The sequence below is a fragment of the Astatotilapia calliptera genome, chromosome 6 (assembly GCF_900246225.1).
Source record: "Astatotilapia calliptera chromosome 6, fAstCal1.2, whole genome shotgun sequence".
Lineage (NCBI taxonomy): Eukaryota > Metazoa > Chordata > Actinopteri > Cichliformes > Cichlidae > Astatotilapia > Astatotilapia calliptera.
The window spans coordinates 29846394-29865694 of record NC_039307.1 but is presented as its reverse complement, the minus strand read 5'-3'; the positions used below and the strand labels follow the sequence as shown (position 1 = coordinate 29865694).

The 19301-nt window shown below is 41.3% G+C and overlaps 1 protein-coding gene across 1 annotated transcript in view; it reads right to left on the bottom strand.

Moving 5' to 3' along the window:
• myo15ab (myosin XVAb) overlaps nucleotides 1-19301 on the bottom strand; it is a 55372-nt gene that overhangs the window by 15793 nt on the left and 20278 nt on the right. The window contains exons 26-52 of the mRNA XM_026171576.1: nucleotides 18540-18665; nucleotides 17372-17449; nucleotides 17117-17268; nucleotides 15458-15503; nucleotides 15191-15315; nucleotides 14617-14734; nucleotides 14337-14512; nucleotides 12809-12893; nucleotides 12661-12693; nucleotides 12448-12529; nucleotides 12142-12272; nucleotides 11634-11729; nucleotides 9870-9998; nucleotides 9673-9779; nucleotides 9326-9504; nucleotides 7920-7992; nucleotides 7608-7799; nucleotides 5891-5970; nucleotides 5737-5810; nucleotides 3592-3700; nucleotides 3381-3449; nucleotides 3237-3301; nucleotides 2773-3150; nucleotides 1162-1243; nucleotides 978-1073; nucleotides 791-851; nucleotides 360-453 (exon numbers count right to left, since the gene is read on the bottom strand). Of these exons, the coding sequence (XP_026027361.1) occupies nucleotides 360-453; nucleotides 791-851; nucleotides 978-1073; nucleotides 1162-1243; nucleotides 2773-3150; nucleotides 3237-3301; nucleotides 3381-3449; nucleotides 3592-3700; nucleotides 5737-5810; nucleotides 5891-5970; nucleotides 7608-7799; nucleotides 7920-7992; nucleotides 9326-9504; nucleotides 9673-9779; nucleotides 9870-9998; nucleotides 11634-11729; nucleotides 12142-12272; nucleotides 12448-12529; nucleotides 12661-12693; nucleotides 12809-12893; nucleotides 14337-14512; nucleotides 14617-14734; nucleotides 15191-15315; nucleotides 15458-15503; nucleotides 17117-17268; nucleotides 17372-17449; nucleotides 18540-18665 (3036 nt within the window). The remainder of the gene's footprint in view (nucleotides 1-359; nucleotides 454-790; nucleotides 852-977; nucleotides 1074-1161; nucleotides 1244-2772; nucleotides 3151-3236; nucleotides 3302-3380; nucleotides 3450-3591; nucleotides 3701-5736; nucleotides 5811-5890; nucleotides 5971-7607; nucleotides 7800-7919; nucleotides 7993-9325; nucleotides 9505-9672; nucleotides 9780-9869; nucleotides 9999-11633; nucleotides 11730-12141; nucleotides 12273-12447; nucleotides 12530-12660; nucleotides 12694-12808; nucleotides 12894-14336; nucleotides 14513-14616; nucleotides 14735-15190; nucleotides 15316-15457; nucleotides 15504-17116; nucleotides 17269-17371; nucleotides 17450-18539; nucleotides 18666-19301) is intronic.

The following is a 19301-nucleotide window of genomic DNA, read 5'->3' as shown; positions in this document are numbered from 1 at the left end:
ACAGCTGTGGTCAAAAGTTTGCATCCACACAGGGGCAGGTGATGCTCAGACCTAAGAACAAAAGCTGTTAAGTACGGTGGTGGAAGCGTCACGCTCTGGACCAGTTTTGTTGCCAGTGGGACTGGTTTGCCTTGTGTGGATTATAGAAAATAAAAAAATAAATTCAAACTAAATTAAACCAGTTGTAGTTTTTTAAGTCATTAAAGCTGCATCTGTACAATCATTCCACCTTGTAAAAAGAACAAAATAAATTAAAAAAAAATTAAAAACCTTAAATTACCATGACGAGTGGATTTAAGCTTTTGACCACAACTGTATATGCTGCTTGCATTAACGTGTGTGTGTGTGTGTGTGTTCACCTGTGGAGCAGGAGGGTTCTCCATCTGTGGTTTGAGGATCTGTAAAGCTTCATCGCGAGGTGTTTGCGCCTTCTTAAACTTCCCTTCTGGTCTCCTAAGTACAACCACACAGTGTCAACATCACACATTACGGTGCGCAGGGTTTTTCTACTACAAATACATCAAATTGTATAATCTGCGTTTATGTTTACTGAGTGTAAACACGATCGTTCTGGTGCTGCGTGCTTAATGCAGGCGTTAACATCGGAGCCGGTGTCTGTCGGTGCTTTGTTTACAGCGTGCGCAGTTATTTCTGTGTCTGCAGACAGCATCAACTGCTGTGCTGGATTTACAAGCAAAGTTTATTGTAGGAAAATCTGATCACCGAGCTGAGAGCTGATTCCTCAACACAGAACACGTGTTTGCGCGCGTGCGTGTTTGTGTAGCCTCACCTCTTGCCAGGTGGCAGTGGGTCCGTCGGTGGTGGTGGAGAGTTGTATCTTTTAATGATTTCTTTTTAATGAAATAAAACATGTCAACAAAGGGTGGTTTCAAAGTTTTATACAATATTTCAAGAATGTCAAGAAAAAGACTCGCTTATTCACATGTGTGTGTGAACCTGTCAAAAATTGCAGTTACCTTGGATATCTTGGCTGGGGACGACATGATCTGAAGTCTGAGCTGAATACTTCACCACTTCTCCAGCAGGGGGCAGAGGAGACGTCACAACCGGGGCTGAGGCATCCGCAAAAACAGATTAGATTTCCTCTGCTCTCTTAAATGAGAGTTCTGTGAGAAGCGAACTTCTCTCTCACTCTCTTACCAAATTTCCTGACTGGTTTGTCCTTGTTCACGGGGATGCCCGGAGCTTTTCTCAGAGGGACGCTGTCCTTGGCTGACTGAGCCTGAAAAAGCCACATAGACACACACAGCGAGAAAACAGAGAGTTTGCACTCAAGATTCTGCAGATGTTCAATGTAGTCATCTGCAATTTTGCCGGAGAAGTCAGTTTGGGAGCAAAGAAAAAAGAAGCTGACAGTGTTTTTGGTGCAGATAAACCTGTGGATAGTCTGCACCTGTGCATAATGTTTTTGGGGGACGTTTTTGTTGTTGATTTGTAACATTAAAAGATAGACATGCCAGAGTTCTGACATGAAGGAAGGTCTAAAATGAAAGGTATAAAACTGGTGGATCAAAGGACAATACAGTCAATGCACAGGGTGACATTTTTCCCTCTCAGATAACTATTTTCCCTTTGACCACTACAAACATGAGGATTTATAATAATGTAAGAGGAAAAGTCATATAGACGCTGAAACAACTTTACATATCTCAATGTACAAATCAAAGCTGCCATCCCAGAAATTTATGAGCTCGGAGGAAAAAAAAAAGGATGACCCGAGGATCTCATCACTTGACATGAACTTAGCGAATGTAGCGGAGACAGAGGGAGATATTCTATTCAGTTTGGTCTTTGAATGCCGCTGATGGATGGCTCTTAACTAGTGAGCTGAAATTTCGCACTGATGGAATGTGCCTCAATCCAATTTAACTGCTTCGCCCATAACCTGTCTGAAATTTTCTCCTCAGAATACTTAATACACGGCACTTTACTCAGCAACGTGTGCCAGGGAAATAAAGATGGGCAAACTGTGAGAGTAAATGTTTGGAGGTAGGGATTCTGGGCATCACATCAAAGGGAAGATGAGACTGGCAACTAAATTTGTAATTTGCAACCAAAAAAACAAAACCAAAACAGTAACCAAGGCGGACACCGAATTTCACCTTATTTTGTCTTTTATACCATATAATACGTCTGCGTCTGTGCATAAAGAAACGAATAAGGAAGAAACGTTTCGTCACTCATCCAAGTTCAGTCACAGCTGATTGTTCTCACCTTATAAAGAGATTTGTGTTTTCAGGGTGCTGTGCATTGTGTTTGTGAATCTGTTTATCTCTTTAATGAATTAGTGAGTTTTTAGCTGAGAGTTACAGAGGATTGCAGACCCAGAGGGTAATCTCCACGAGTAAAACTAAGATATCAGAACCAAAGAAAAGTTGCAGCCGCCTCCGCAGCAGCTGTAGTCGCACAACTGCTTCACCCTCATTTGTCTGAACATTTGAGAGTCACTTTCAGATGCGCTTGATTTCGATTGGCTGATTAGGCATAGAAATTAGTACGTTTACTATTGCAGATCTTTGGTTGATGCATTTATGTGTTTTGGTTTTTATATTTGTTGTTTGTTTTGAACCAGCTGCTGCTTATTATCCTGACAACACATATCTTCTTTGTATTTCAAATAAACTGCTTCTCCTGGATAATGTCTCCTGTTGCTTTAAGTTCACGGCAGCCTCTTTTATACACTCGCAGTGCTGGAATATTACGCAACGTGTCAGTGCGAACTGTTTCCTCACATGTCTCGGAGTTACTGACCTGTGCTGCTGGGTTAGCTTTGTCAGTTTTTGTGGAGGCTGGCTCAGGGTTAGGGTTGGCAGGGGAGGCCTGAGGCTGAGTCTGGGGACCGGCAGGAGGCCGAGCCTGAGGCTGTGACGGAGCCTGAGCAGAGAGAGGATGGGGGCGAGGCGGGATGTCTGCTGCAGCAAAGGGAGTTGGGGTGAAGTTGGCGTAGGGGCTCGGTGGCATGTTTGCATACGGGCTTGGCGGTATGGCAGCATACGGGCTCGTGGGGGCATAAGGGCTCAGAGGGTGATGGAACAGAGGACTCATGGGAGGGCTCGTGATCGGGGAGGTGGGCGGACTCGACACCGGGCTGCCGACCATAGCCATGGCTTGCATAGTCATCTGTTGGGCCTGAGAAACAAGAACATGACACATTACATTGGTAGCAGAGAGCAGTGGGATAGATAAACAGACGCGGATCCAAAACCGAGGCGCACCATGATGACGGCCTGCTGGTTCACAATCGCCTGCTGCTGCTGGGACAAAACAGCCTGCTGGGCATCTGGAGGAAAAACACAGTAAACAGGATGGAAAATCATGTTTGATGATTCCCCCCCATCATCATCATTCGTTATACAAACCAGGTGTTACAGGTGCCACTGCAGCAACAGGAGGCGACATCACACCTCCCACAGGAAGTACTCGCACAGCTGTGAACACAAACACACACAGCCATCCAGTTTCTGTCAGATGTTAAGTGTGTTTGTTTTATTTCACACGCTAATCATCTGTCAGGACTGTGGAGTGCGAAGGAGTAAATATTTAGCATGTGTGTCCATGTCTGTGACTGACCTCCAGGTGGAGGCGGTGGGCCCGTGGATGCTCCTTGTTGATGCCAACCACCACCAACTCCCCCAGCTCCCTTCATCCGGCTGGATAGTCCTCCAGCTGATTCTACTTCCTGTGAGGATACACAAGCAGACTTTAAAACCACAGGCTGTATATAAAAGATGAATATAATCACCGTGAGGTCAAGCACCAAAGAGTCAAAGTCATTTTTGCTCTAAATGTATTAAGAAACACTTGAAATACTTCGAATTTGGATTAATCGCTCAATCACACCTGTTGTCACTGATTTTCGGTCCAGCTCTTGTGTAATTTGTATAATTTGGCAAACCAAAGGCATTTTCTCTGCTTCCATGGCTTTTTCCACAGCCATACTTCCACTCAGACCATTTCTAATGAGGTTTCAGCAAAGTTCAGCTTCCTCAAATTTTTTAAGGACACACTGCACACAGTGCTGAGGTAAAGATTTTCAGCTAACAGCTGATGCACAAATACCATTTGATCCCATTCAAACTCTTATATTTGTCATTTTTTATAGATACAAAATAAGAAAATGGAACAAGTGCCTAAAGGTACAATTTAAAAGTAGCTTAACAAAAAAATAATTCCTCTGAAAATGTCAGGTTCAAGGTCGAAACTGATTTTTTTTTCTTTTTTTAAAGCAGCCAATCTTCAAAGAAAAACTCTGAAAGGCCTTCAGAAAGCCTGGAGAACTGTCCATTTTAAAAATCACAAGAAGGTCAGGCTGCTTGTAAGCAAATGTAGAGAAAAGAGGGATAGCTCAAAACTTTTGCACAGAACTCTCTATGTATATTTGTATGTGTGTATATATTTAAATATATATACAATATATGTATGTATCTGTGTGTCTGCTTGTTGAAACAGCATTTGTGCTTACAGTATCTTAGAGCGAGTGACTGTCTGCTGTGTGATCAGAGGAATCTCCCTCTTCAGTGTGCAACCGTTCCATCAGAAATCAGCCACTGACCCATAAATCCTCAGGAGTGTGTGCGTTTGTAGGCCATGTCTCATTAAAAAATAAGCCCTTCATTTGCCAGAGTGTCAGTCCCTCGTAAGCAGATCCCCTGGGTGGGAAATCATCGTGGCGATCTGGTGGCTGTGACAGTTACGGTAACTGGGTAACGGAATAGGTTGCTGGCCGGGAGAGGTCTGTAGAACACATCTGATACATGCTAATTCCTGTCAGCCACATCCGATAGCACGACTAACATTCACCACATCGGCGTCCAGAGGACTGGCCGGCCGACAAAGTCACGCATTCACTGCAACACTGCCCTGACAAAAGGCTTTAACTCAGTCTTCAGATATTCTCTGCAATCACACATTTTAGATGAAGAATAAGTGTTTTTACTGCTGTAAGAAAACAATTTTCAAGTGAAAAAAGCTTTTATCTGGCACAACCAGGCTAAAAAACATAAATCACCAGACACACTTTACTAAATATCCTCCTTTCTAGAAACATGCCCTAATTCCCAGTCACAGTTTTGCTGTAATTAACTTGGAGCTCACAGTTTGTGACAAAGACGCTCAGGCTTTTGCTATTAGGGCCTCACATTATGATATTCACTCTCTACCAAACTCCCACTGAGTCTCGTGTCCTTTTAAATGTTCTCAGTCTCTCGATGACGCCTGTTGAGAAGGTGATGTAAAACAATTATTGTTCTTCTTTAATTAGACTTTGCTCTCTTTAATGACTTTTGTCCTTACTCTCATTTTATGCACCATCCAGTTATGTTTTGTATTATATTTTTACTATTATTGGTGGAAAAACTGTGGAAAAAATGGCTGCAAAATTACAAAAAGGTTTATTGGATCAAACACTAGACTTTCTGAACATCTCAGACCTGCATGTCCATAGGACAGACCTGAAATTGGGTGCTTCTATTGGAAATTGCTCTCAGAGGTATATTCACAACTGTCTGTATGCTAGTGGCAAAAGTGCTCTCTATATGCATTGTACATCTAACTGACTTTTACCCAGTATACAGCTCATTCCTTGAAGGCACACTCCATGCCCACTTTCTAAAAATAGAGCTCTACAGAGATTTACAGTGACTGACAGTAAGTGGTTGATGGAGGAGTCTGCTCGCATGCGCAAGTGTTTCAGAGTGAATGAATTATGTAACTTACTCCAGCTCCGTCAGACAGCACAGGGTCAAACAGGCTGTCAAGATAACGATCCATCCCTCTGTGAGGCTCCAGGTCTGAGAGAGGGGAGAGGACTTTGAAGTCTGCTCCAGTCACAATCAATATGTGCACACATATGTTTGGTGTAGTGACGTACCTTGGCTGATTGCATCCGAGCTAGACATGGCTGTAGATATGACATCATCGTTCGTGTTAAAGCCACCCCCCAACAGGCTTCTGTGGCACAATAAGAAAGAAAAGGCTGTTTAAAACTGGTGGCGACACCTTTACAGACTTTTAAAATGTCCTTTAAAGTTGTTTAAAGGTTTACTAACATGCAAACAATTAGTTATGTACACATCCAACAGTTCCAAGCAACTTTCATGTCTGTGTTTTTCTGGGAAGCTCCATTTTTGGTCTTTACCAACTGTCTTCAGCTAATAAAAGCTCAGCTTTGTTAACCAATGAGTCACTATTTGTGCTACTGCATTTTTATCTGGTGCCGAGCAGGGAGTGTGCAGTTGCTTTTAAGCAGGGGGCAACCTCTGCGATTGGAAAATGAAGCCAAAGAATTGGTGTTTGAGGCTGGATTCAAAAGTGAAAGTCAGTCCCCAGAGACTCACATGCCAGAATATCCAAATTCACAGCAGAAATCGACATGTTTCACCCTGGAACAAAAACCTGTTCTGGTCTCCATAGCAAATTTCTCAGTTCGTGACAAATGTTCAGTCTTCTTATTCATCTATTTAATTGCATTAATGATAGGTGGATACCAACCCAGAGAGCCATAACCAATAGCTACCTGCTAAGCTTCTCTGACAACGATCTGACAAAGAATACACTTTGAAGTCTGGGTGAGATTTAGCATTTTATTTGTATGCTACACAGTATTAATTAGCAAATATCTGTGTTTTTCAGATGCACTTTGCTAGCCAAGCTTGCAAACATTAGCTGATTATGCAGCATTCTAATCACTCAAGTGTCCCACTTCCAGCTTAAATAAAAGTAAGACAGCGACAGACAAAATGCTAAAATCTAACTTTTAAAACGTGGCTTCACAAATGAATCCCTGATGTCCTCATCCTGGCAACTTCCATCTTTTATATACAGTCTGCAGCTTAAGGAGTTTGTTGTTTGTTTGTTTTTTTACTTCTTTTTTTTTTTTGCTGAGAACAGCTACAAACAATATTTACTGTTGTTTCTAACTGAATCACTCAGTTTGCAGGTACAGACAAAGGAAAGCATAATTTATAACTATACTAACCTTAAGCATCTTAAGTTAAAATACCTCTGAGGCTGGAAAATTTTTGTATATTATTTCATCATACTGACATTTCAGAGATGTATCAGGTCAAGGTGGAGTTGTTTTTAAATCATCATGTATGCTTAGGTATTTGGGTTTAGTGGTTGTTAAATGATAAATATCTGGGGTTGTGACATCAATAACAGGGCAAGAATGAAGAAAATCTAAATTTGCAGTAAATAAATCTATATTAACCTTGTTGATGTGTCCCTTAATGTTAGCCTTTTGTGAAATATTTAAAGAAAATTCCAGTGGGAAATTATTTAAAATCCTGCAACAATGGATCCAAAGAGCCTTGGTACATTTTTAAATGGAATTTGTGCTACCAGTGGAAAGTTGAATATTTCCAGCAGGCCTGAAGTTGTATCTCAAAAGTATCTCAAGGTTATGAGTAAGTACAGCACCAGAGAAAATGCACTTGTTAACTTCATCATCTTAAAATGTAAACAGTGACAAACTCAACCCCATATGGCTGGAATGGTTCATGAAATCTCAGAGATTTCTGGGTGTGTATGTGTGTGTGTGTGTGTGTGTGTGTGTGTGTGTGTGTGTGTGTGTGTGTGTGTCTTACATGCTGGCATTGGCCCGCACTCTGGCTGGTTCCTGTGCAGAGATGATGAAGTAGCTGCTGTGTTTGGGGAAGTCAGCAGAAAGTTCCAGATCTGACATCAGGTCCAGAACGTAGTCTGAGCCCTCTAGCTCCACCCACTGAGCCGGCTCTTTCAGCAGCACCGACCATCCTCGACGGCCCTCCACCACACCCCTAGACACACATACACACACAGAGGCACACAATACAAGACTGTAATCTGTTCACTTGTCATCAGCTTTTCTCTTTTCAGCATTTCTACATTACCCAGTGAATTTTGTGCAAAGATGCTACCTGTGTTGTAAGATGTCTTTGGCCATCTCTTCTCCTGTTGTCCATGAGTGCAGTGGACACAGAAAGGACACACCTGAAGAACAAATGTCCCAGAGTGAATAAAATGAACTGCTACATGCTGTGTTTGTCTTCATTCTCCCTTCTGTATTGCTTAAACAAACTTCTCAGCGCCCTCACTGGTGTGTTTGGGAAGATTCCCACAGACACCAGTACAGCAAACAGGCACAAACAAGACCAGTGAACCAGAGCGAGTATCAGGTGTTGTCTAATCCTCAGCGGACTTGCCACGAGGCTCGAGGACAGATTAGCTGAATGACAGGCGGAAATGAGAGAGAGAGAGACAGCTACCGCTGTCATGCTGGAGAGTGCACACATTGACAGGGCTCAGGGGGAAATAAAGACAGTCGAGCTACAGGGAGTCAAATTGTACCAAATGACCAGTTCAATAGGTTCAATAATAAGACCACAACTCCTTCCATACAGATATAAATGTGGCCAATCTCACATTTTAGATGGTCTCCCGCTAATTTTAGATTACTCCGAGGCTTCAACTTTAATTTATCTTTGGAGAAAAGGACAAAATCGTTTGTCAAACACTGTGGGTGGTGAGCGATGATTGTGTCGGTGTGAATAATGGCAGTGAATAATCTCCCTTGGACATCTCAGGACATTACAGAAAGATTTAGTTTTCACAGACCGATCCTGGGTAATAAATTCACAGTGCAATGCCTGCTGAATGTGGGAAAAAAATAGGACCATTCTCCTACATCATGCTCCTGACATGATACTTGACACCATCTAGTCTCAGTAAAGACTGAGACATGAGTCATTTTAACCTGGTTTTTGCCCTTTTCCCATCTTCTTTTACAAATAGGTAAAAAAAACAAACCCGCTTCCAAAGAGCAATAGAAGAGCAGCATCCTCACTGAAAGTGAACCAGAGGTACACAAGGAGGTGATCCTGAAAATGGAGATCCTCCAACTTTATATCAGGTAAGGTAACCTTTGATTGGCTCTCATAGTTATTATGTGTGTACATGTTGCACAGTGTTGCTGCACCAGATTAAGAGCATTCAGTCAAAAAGGCAAAGGGTAGTTAAAAAAATTTATAAATGCAATTTTTTCAACATCCTTTTTATCATCTCCCTTTTTGCTTCTTAGCAAGTTTTACAAAACGACAAATGATTTGAAAATAGGATTGAGCTTAACTAAATTCAAAGAAAGTGAATATGCTGACTACAAATATAGCTGGTAGACCCAGGCTCCGGCTCAGGGGCACTTTGACACATCTCTAAAAATATAAACAAGCAAAAAAAAAAAAAAAAAAAAAAAAAATTATATATATATATATATATGCTTGCATTCTCTTTCATAAAGGTTTTCATTGTGTGTTGTTCATTTTCTCACCATCGAAACAGTGCACGTGCAGAACCGTGTGAGCTTTCTTGCGATTGGCGGTCCACTCCAGTAGGCAGGGTGGGTACGTCCTGACATACTCTGGCCCGACACTGAGCCTCTGCAGGGCCTGAAGCAGACGGTGCTGGCACACACAGTCATAGCCCTCCGGCCCATAGTCAGACACAAACCTGCAAAACAACAACAAGCATGAACAAACACAAGTATCAGCACAACCACAGCAAAAATATACCAAGGAGCAAAATACTTCAAAAGAACATATTAATTTAGAGCATAAAGATCAATAAACTGTTGCTAATAGTGATGGATGGTTTATATGTTGCAGGCTAACGTCTTACTTCAGCAGGTACTTTGCAAGCCTCTGAGAGGGCAGGAAGGCAGAAAGGCAGGAAGAAAGCAGGAGCCAGCCGCGCTCTGAATTTAGGATGTTAGGATTCCTCCACACCTAGTGGTACAAAAGACAGCAATGAAGTAAATTAAGAAAATATTTAATTAGTAATATAGTTTATTAGTAGACACAAAAAGTGGTTCTTACTTGATTTGCCACCTGAACCAGAATCTCATCTCTGAGGCTGGGATTGGCCAGTCCTCTTTGGATGATGTAGTTCCCAAACAGATTCTCCTGAGCCCCGTTCAAGTTTGGGTCACCCATGAACCTAAGTATCTATTAAAGGCACGGGTAGTTGGTAGTTAAGACATGCATAAGTAAAACTCAAGCCCCCAAATTTATAGGTTTGGTCAAAAAAGGTTTTACTGATTTTGAACAGTTGATGTCCAATTAAACTGATGGTTAAATCAACACAGATACAGTTAGAACCACAAGTGTTTGGACCAGGACAGATACTAAATCAAGCAACTAAGATGTGATGGAAGTGCAGACTTTGAGCTTTAATTAAGTGGTTTCATATAAATATTAAATGAACTATTTAGGAACTACAGCTATGTTTATGCATATTTCCCTCAATTTATATAGTTTTATTTTTAAAACACCAAAAACTGAATGTAAAGCACCTCAAGGTGCTTTACATTGTAAGGTAAAGACACTACAATAATAGAGAGAAAACACCTGCAATCAAACGACGCCCTATAAGCAAGCACTTGGTGACAGCGGGAAGGAAAAACTCGCTTTTAACAGAAAGAAACCTCCAGCAGAATACCATGACCGGTTTGGGGTGAGGGGAGGAAGACAGGACAAAAGAGACACTTTGGAAGAGAGCTAGAGATTAATAATAACTAATTAATAATAACAGAGTGGTGTGAAAACACACTGTGAGTGAAAAGAGGTAAGTGAAGAAGAAACAGTCAGTACTTGATGGGAAGCCATGAAGGAGCCTAGACCTATTGCTGCATAACTAAGGGCGGATTTAAGGTCACCTGATCCAGCCCCAACTATAAGCTCCATAAAAAAGGAAAGCTTCAGCAGCTGCTTGATGCTTGCTTGTTTGTGGGTCCCTTTGCATTCAGTTTTGCCTTCACTAACTGCAAAGCATACTCAGCTGGGTTGAGATCGGGTGACTGACTTTGGTCACTGAATAATATTTTCTACTTTCTTCGCCTGGACAAACTCTTGGGTTCCTTTAGGTCACTATCCTTTTTCACTGTGAAGCACTGTCCAATCAGTTTTGCAGCTTTTGGCTGAGTCTGAGCAGAGAGTGTAGCCCTGCACACTTCAATATTCATCCTGCTGCTTCTATCCGCAGTCACAACATCAATAAATACCAGTGACCCAGTTCAGCTGGCAGCCATACATACATGCCCATGCTGTAACATTGTCCCCCCATGTTTGACAGATAATGTGATATGCTTTGGATGGTGAGCTGTCTCTCTCCTTCTCCATACTTTTCTCTTCCCATCACTCTGGTGCGGGTTGATTTGGCCACTCCTAAAGTTTTTGCTACCTCTCTGACAGCTTCCTTCCCTTGCATGTCTTGGGACCTCGTATTGAGAGCTGAAGAGCCAGCAAATGCACCTTCAGCCACAGATCTTTTATCTGCCTAAGCTTTAATGAAATAACAAGAGACCCGGCTTCACCTGGTCACCTGCTTGTTTGAATGTTTGATTTATAATCCACCGAAGTGTCATGCAGAGGCGACATTACAAGAAAAAAAAAAGTATCATTTTCCAAAGACCTGTGGACTTAACTGTAGCTGAGGGATTTTTAAAGTGCCAAAAACTGGAGGACACATTCATTTGATTGCTTTTCATTTCCTGACATTAGATTTGACCTTTCAGCACCGCAAGGTTTTCATTTACACTGTAGATACCAGAGTTACCCAGCAACAACTGAATGCAACTATACCAGAAGGAAAACGTTGAGGGCTCCGTGTTTTAGCTCCTCATCCATTCGAATCAGGGAATTCTCCAGCGGGGCAGTCACCATCCCAAACAACGGCTCCTATAAACACACACACACTCAGCCTGAGAAATAATATATCCAGTTACCATTTACAACCCTCATATAAATGAGTCCTGTGACGCTTCCCATTTATTTAAACCAGTCACAAAAATTTACATGCATTTCCTGAGTGCTTGTACTTTTCCTGTTGTAAGGGACATGAAGCTGTTTAGACAGTGATGTTGTGCAGACCTGCTTCCTCTGTGGTGACAAAAAGCAAGTCCTCTTGATGTAAATAATTACATTTTATGACAACCACTTGGTTTAATGTTACAGTAAAAGGTTTATGGTTCAGCAAGTGGCAGCAGTAGCATGTTTAGGGTTACAGAAAGTCTACATGCGATAAATGTAAGTCAGTGTAATGTCCTCTAACACGATCTGAACATAACTGTGCGTGTATCTTCATTATTACCCTAAACATAGCCCGGATGTAGTGTGTCATGAGGTAGTTGTTGATGTCCAGGGGCAGGGTCAACTGGGGGTCAACCTGAACCTTTGGAGCCTGAACGACAGCCAAGCAGTCAGAATGCAGCTCCTCACCACCTGCACGACACACGCATACAAACAAAAGCAGCAGGCCGTGTGTGAGCACAGAAATACGACAGCAAATATTCTCAAGGCCACCTGCAAACAAGATGGAACACATCTTCTGATGGAGGTTTTTTATAGCACTGTCTTCATATCAGCAAGTGTTATATATGAGTGTGTGTGTGTGTACCTGAAGCAGCCTGTAGCAGGGCGGCCAGCTCAGCGGGAATGGGCAATGTTGTCACATTCACCACTTCTCGATTGATGCGATCCTGCACACGTTGCAAACACACACACAAACACACACTCAAACATTTATACACGTACACGAAATCTTCTTCTTTTACTCAAAATGCGGCCCTCCTCCCTTTGACGTATTCTCCCTACGTCCTCCCTGTCTCACCTCCTCCGCCTTCCTTGCAGGCTCCACCACTGTCTGACAGAAACACAACAGCATCATACTTGACACGCTGGTTCATTTTTTATTTGTTCGCTTGTTTTTAGAAATATGTAAAAGTGTCCAGCAGTTTATTCAAACCGTGTGCGCCTACCCTCATGTAACGCTGGCGATTGACGATGAGCAGCACGACGGAGCGTAACCTGATTAGGTACTTCCTCCTCAGAGCAAAGTTTTTCCTGTTCAGGGAAAGGATTAACCATGAAGGATTTGAAAAGAAGCAAACAGAGAGCAGAGAAAACACTGATTTAATGTTCAGTACATAGAGTCATGGTAAAATCACTGACATATCAGATTTTAAAATTTGGAAGTTTTATGTTTTAGGACGTTATAAAAACAATCACGTCATCAGCAGGTGTTAAAATGACAAAAATATGATCTCAGATGAGCAAACAAATGTGACATATTACACTGTCGTGCGTTTATTTGACAAAAACTAAAGCAAAATGCAGCAGCAGTGTGTGTAAAACTAAGATCACCCTTACTGCTTCCATAGGAATTGAGAGGGTAAGTAGCAGCTGGGTGCTGTTAATCAAATTGATCATCAGCGAATCTGTTGTGCTTTTGCACGTTTCTGCTCTGGAGCACTCAGGTGTGAGAGATTGATAAAGTCATACAGAAAATGATTACTGTATGCAAATGTCTAAATGTGGTTTTAGACACTATTAAGTCATGGGCTGCACTTAGTTTCTCACACACTGCTTCTGCATTTTGCTTTAATTTTTGTTAAAAAAAAAAAGGAAAACAATGACAAAGTTTAATATGTAATCCACTTTTGTTGATGTCAGGTTGCATTTACCTAATTTTAAAACCTGCTAAGTAGTTGATATCATTTTTATTATGTCCTTTCTTTTTATCATGACTGTATGTAAATAAAGAAATGAATAAAATTGCCATGTTTTTGTTCAAAAGTCTGACATCTTACTCTAACAAGAATTAATGCTGCAACCAGTGTAACAAGATTTAATGTATCATTTCCCCAAATTCATCAGAGGGAGACCGGCCGCTGCTGAACTATAATTAATGTCTTGAAATGTCTGACCTTGAGTTTTAGTGCTTTTTTATTGATTTTTTTACACAGTAGAACAAAATGTAAATTGGAACATCTATGGACTTTGGTGGGCCGGCAGCGAATCAGACATCTATCACCTTTGATGGATAAGTACAGCCTGAATCCTCTGGCCTTGTCTCCTCACATCAAGGACAAAGAAGCAGGTTGTCTGAGATAAGGTTTGACCTGTTTGACTCTGTGAAACCAAACCCTAAAGCCTAAATTGCCAAGTGCAGGACTGAAACTCCAGACTAAACAGGGCAACATGTTGGCTGCTGAAGAAAGCCGAGGCTCAGTCGACTTCCAGGAAAAGACCGATGATACTGATAGTGTTCGGCTTTAAGATTTTTAGAATAGAGAAATAAGATTGTGACTATTTGGAGTTTTTCTCTGTTTTCTGTATTTTTTGAGGAGGAAATATATATCTATATATATATATATATATATATATATATATATATATATATATATATATATATATATATATATATATATATATATAAGGACATTTGAAATGTGAAGTGATGATGCTTTGAAGCATTAGATGAAGGCAACACGATGGGCATGTTACCTGGCTAGGTAGCCTCTGCTACGAGCTTCAAACACAGTCAGAAAGCGCTTGAATTTGATGAAGTTCTTTCGGATGAAGCACGTGCGCGTGTATCTCTGCAGCGTCATGGCAGCGAGGTTCAGCACACGGTCACGCTTGCCCTCCAGCAGCTGATACAACTCCTCTTTCAGAAAAATCTAACACACACACACAAATAAAAACTCATCTGTTTTTAAATCTACAGCACGACATAGCTGACCTCATGATTTGTACTTGTGTGCAGATTTCTGAGAACGCTCACCTTACTGACACCCAGCTGATACGAGTCGGTCTTCACTGGGCCGAGTCTTTGGAGCATGGCAACGCAGTTTTCTCCGTCTGCAGGTGGAGTATCCTTCAGGCAGAGCAGGGCTTTATACCTGCATCGACATGTGACAGTTCAATCTGAATTCTGTGAAAACACCTAAATCTTGTGTATCTTTGCTTATTACTTGTGGTGAATCTGAGAGCTTATTGGGAATCTGGGCATTCACAGCTTCGGTAACTTCTATCTGTGAATCTTATTGTAAACGCTGGACTGTGCTGACATTGTTTTCTTTTCTCAGACTACTTTGGCAGTGAACGGCGCTGTGAGATCAATTGATTTCAGCTGCTCTCCTACTGCAGGAGGTGACAAAAGCCAGATGGCTACTTCAGCGTGAAGAAATCTGTGTGTGAAACGTATTCTACCCAGAAAAAAAAGACCAATCATCTGAGCAATTTTTGAAAACTGAAAGCAGCGAGTGGAGAGGGCAGCAGAAACAATTTATTTGAGGAAAGGAAGCTGAGAATGATGATTCAAACACAATCAGCTTGGAGATAAGTAGGTGGCCAACCTCGATAGGAAGCTGTGAAAGTGCAGTCTGATTGGATAACCCTCCTTCCTGATGTGGATGGTCTCCATGATGCCGGAGTAATGCAGCTGAGTTTTGACCAGCTCCATGTCAAACATTCCTGGCTCCTATAACAGTACACAATGTACATGCACACACACACACACACATATATATATATATGCTTTTTTTTTTAAAAACAGAAATTAATAAAAATCTAAACAAGAAAGCACTGCAAGCCTGCACACATCATCCAACTTGCAAATATACCTTAAGATGGTTTGGCTTGATGCATCGCACAAAATAAGGGTTACACCTGTCACAGATAGATGAGAATGAATGGATGGATGAGTGAATAAACAAATGCATGAGCTGATGAAACCTGATAAACTGTGCGGGGAAGTCTACTTTCCAGCTGAAAATGAGAATGCATGGCATGTACTTTTATAGCTGGAGCTACATTATTAACAATTTCAGACTGACAGACCTCCTGAGGCCTCAGTTTTCATCTATTTGAGACATGATTGAGGCTAATAAGGCTGTCAGAGATAATCACTTTAGTCTAATGGTACACCACGGCAAAACAAATTGTTCAATCCGCCTTTAGGAACAAGGCCATGATAGAGTGTGCGTTGTTTGATGAGAGCTGTGAAAGAAACCACTCCTTCTTTTGCTCATTGCCCACATCAGACACTCTCATCACAGACAATTTCATACATTTATGAAGCATCATTATCTTTTTTCACCAGTGATAGTCAGGACCACTTTAGTCTAAAGGAGATTAATATTTCCCACGACTGCGATTCATATTTGGTGGTGTGGCGCTGCTCACCTCCCCGTCCTTCCATGTGCACACGTGCAAAGCTAGAGGCAGCAGGGAGAGGACCAACGAGACTGTCTGTACAGAACTGACAGCAGACATGATACTGATTAAGTCAGACACACCATAAAAGGAGGAGATGGGGGGGGGCTTGGTACAAAGGGACTTGCAGATGATTCTTAACTGCAAGCAGAGTCATGGCTCAGTCACACTACAGCAAAAACAGGATGGCAACCTCATGGCAACTAGGAAAAACCGGACCTCTGAGTGACCACTTTTGATTGGAAGGTGACTGCACCAGTTGCCTGGTGGTTGGCAACCTGTCTCCAAACAACTGCAGTCTGGCTTGACTCTCTGCAACCACTCACATACAGACTGGTAAAAGTTGGCAAGTAACTTTTTAATTTATATTCTGAGTCAAGGTTAACAGGTATGCAGGTGTCTTTTTGCAACGGGGGACTCATCTCTCAGTTTGATTGTAATCTGGTTACATGTCTATATAAAAGCAGGTTTGCTGGTAATATGGTCAGTTTGCAAGTAATTTCTGAATATTTGTTTCAAATCTAAGAGGTTGTGTCTGGAGTCTGAATGAAAGTCGTTAATGTGAATTTGATGCCAACAGATTTGTGATTTAATCTAATTAGTCACAGTTAAACACCAGATTATCACAAACAGATTTCACATAATTGCCAGATTGACCCTATTCAGCTGCACACTGGCTCAGTTGTATTGTTATTTTATCAGCATGTTGATCCGCCAAAACCGCTTTAAAGACAGTAGCTGACCCGATTCTCATCTTCAAAGCAAGCATTTAATTTTACTGCACACGGCTGCACTGTGGTCCACTGTTTTTCCTTGTGTGACTTTAGGATAAAGCTACTTAAACTGCCCACCCATTATGCGATTTGTCAGCTGGATGCATAGAAGACTGTCAGCTGAACATTCAGCTGATTCATCGCAGTTGTAGCTGAGCTTGACTTTGTGGTTCACCTGAACTGATGACAGGCTCAGTGTATTGTGGGAACTCGAGTGAGTGTCAAAGAGGGAGAGATTTCAAAGAAAGCTGTGATGCAGTCTTCTTGTTTTAAAAAGATAAATGAGCCTAAAACCTTTCCATCTTTTCCAGCAGCTCTTGCAGGCTGCTTTGAAACTTTGCGCTGACCGTGTTGGCCTGATAACGGCGAGCCGCGCTGCTGCGCCGCACGTTAGACCGCTGCTGAGACAAAGACTCTGAGTGCTTCCAGAAGAGGCTCGAAACCATCTGCACACACAGAAAGACACAGATAATATCCACGTTACAATATCATGCTTCACCATACTTTAGTATCTGAATCAATTTTTTTTTTAACATTTCGACTTCTCACTCTGTTCTTGCTCTGGGTGAAGAGGTCCAAAACATCCTGGCGCACCATATCAAAGTTCTTATCCAAGAATTTGTAGACCTGCATCACAAATCATTCAAAACTATTGCAAATTGATTCAAACCAGAAATTTACAGCCACATGCATGAACGACAGGGAGATTTTTATGGAACGGAAATATCTCTGGAGTCTGGTTTTGACAGATTACATTAGAATATGTTTAAAACATACCACACAGTATGCAAGCGACTACCTGTTTCACAATCATACTGTCCAAAGCAAGACATTTTGATGAAAAACCTAATAACCTTCAATACTATATCACATTCATTCATTATTATAACACAGTTTTTCAGTACTCCCGTGTACTACTTCACAATGATTTATTCACAATAGAAGCCATGTGAACCTGAACAAGAATGGATGGAAAAAAAGAGATGGATGGACACACAATTCTAGAGCTGTTAAGCAATTAGTCAACTAAAAGAAAAATCACTCACTCAAATTTTCAATTAAAAATGTCATTTCAACAGCACCTGTGGCTCTTAGTCTGTCAGATGTGTGGATTTTGGTGTGTATTCATTTTAAATTGTTTAAAATCCTTACATCCAAGAACAATGTGGACTTTGGATCTGATGGGCACCTGTTTAACTCAGTGTTTGAGCAGGTGCACATATGCTATACGGCTGAAATGTAAAAGCCCCAGTTTGAGGCCGACCTGCGGCCCTTGTATGTCTGAATTTACCACATGTGGACTCCAATCACGTTGTACAGACATCTGACAGATGATCACTGGCAAAGGGTGTGAATTCTTATTTATGTGCATGTTATATTTTAGCTTTTTATTTTAATAAATTTTCAAGAATTTCAAGCAAACTTTTTTTGTACTGTTTGTAGAATAAAAAGTGGAAAATGAATTTAATCAGTGATTTGAAATGATGATGTAATATGACAGAATGTAGGACAAGCAAAGAGCTGTGAATACTTTCCAGATGCACTTTATATGAGAATGCAAAAAAAGAGGGGGAAAAAGGAAATGATCAGAGGAAGAACACTGGAAAAAAAAAGGCTATAAAAGAGATTGAAATGTTGAGAAATGAAAAGTTGAAAATGTTAAAAAGCAAAACACAGAGAAGCAGGAAAGAAAGAAAACAGGGAAGGCAGGAAGTACCTGGTAGGTGACCTTCCCTGCATAGTGTTTCAGGGTAAACTCTGGCTGTGGCATCTTTGGCCTGGCATAGAGCGGATTGTTTCCATGGTGATAGTGGCACTTCTGAAGGAAGGTGTGGTCTGTTGCCTAGCAATGATTGGAGATGGTTAATGGTTGTTGAGCCATGGAAACTAAACCTCTACAGCACAAACACATGTTTCCTGTGCGTGTCTGCGTGTGAGTGTTTGGCAGATCGCCTCAGTGGGTTTTTCATGTAACGGCGTGTTCATATTTCACTCCGAGCATCAGAGACTTATAATACATTTATCTCACTATGAGCTCAGACAGCTTCTTACACTGGGAGCCCCGGGAATAATGATAGCAGCAGGTAGGCAATTAAGTGAGCATGTGGGATAGTTTTGTATTGATTGAAGCTGGCTACAATACAGTCTCCTGGTTAATGAGAAATCCAATAGTGCAGGTTTTTTTTTTCTTTTTTAACTCAATTTTTTTTAAAACTGAGATATGAAATATGAAGTTAGAGCTGTTGTTGGCTTGTGTTTTTTTAACAGCACGCTTAAAGAGTGCAACTCTTCCAAAGTTTCCTGTAATCTAATATAAGCTTATTATAAGTGCGCTCGCTTTCCACATACTGAGTCTGTCTCAATCACTTGTTCTTCGCGCACTTGGGGCTTCTCTCTCCGTGGAGTTATAAGTCATTAAACACCTTTGTCTTAATTAAAAACTGCTTGTGTTTACCATTATTGTATTCACTTTCATATT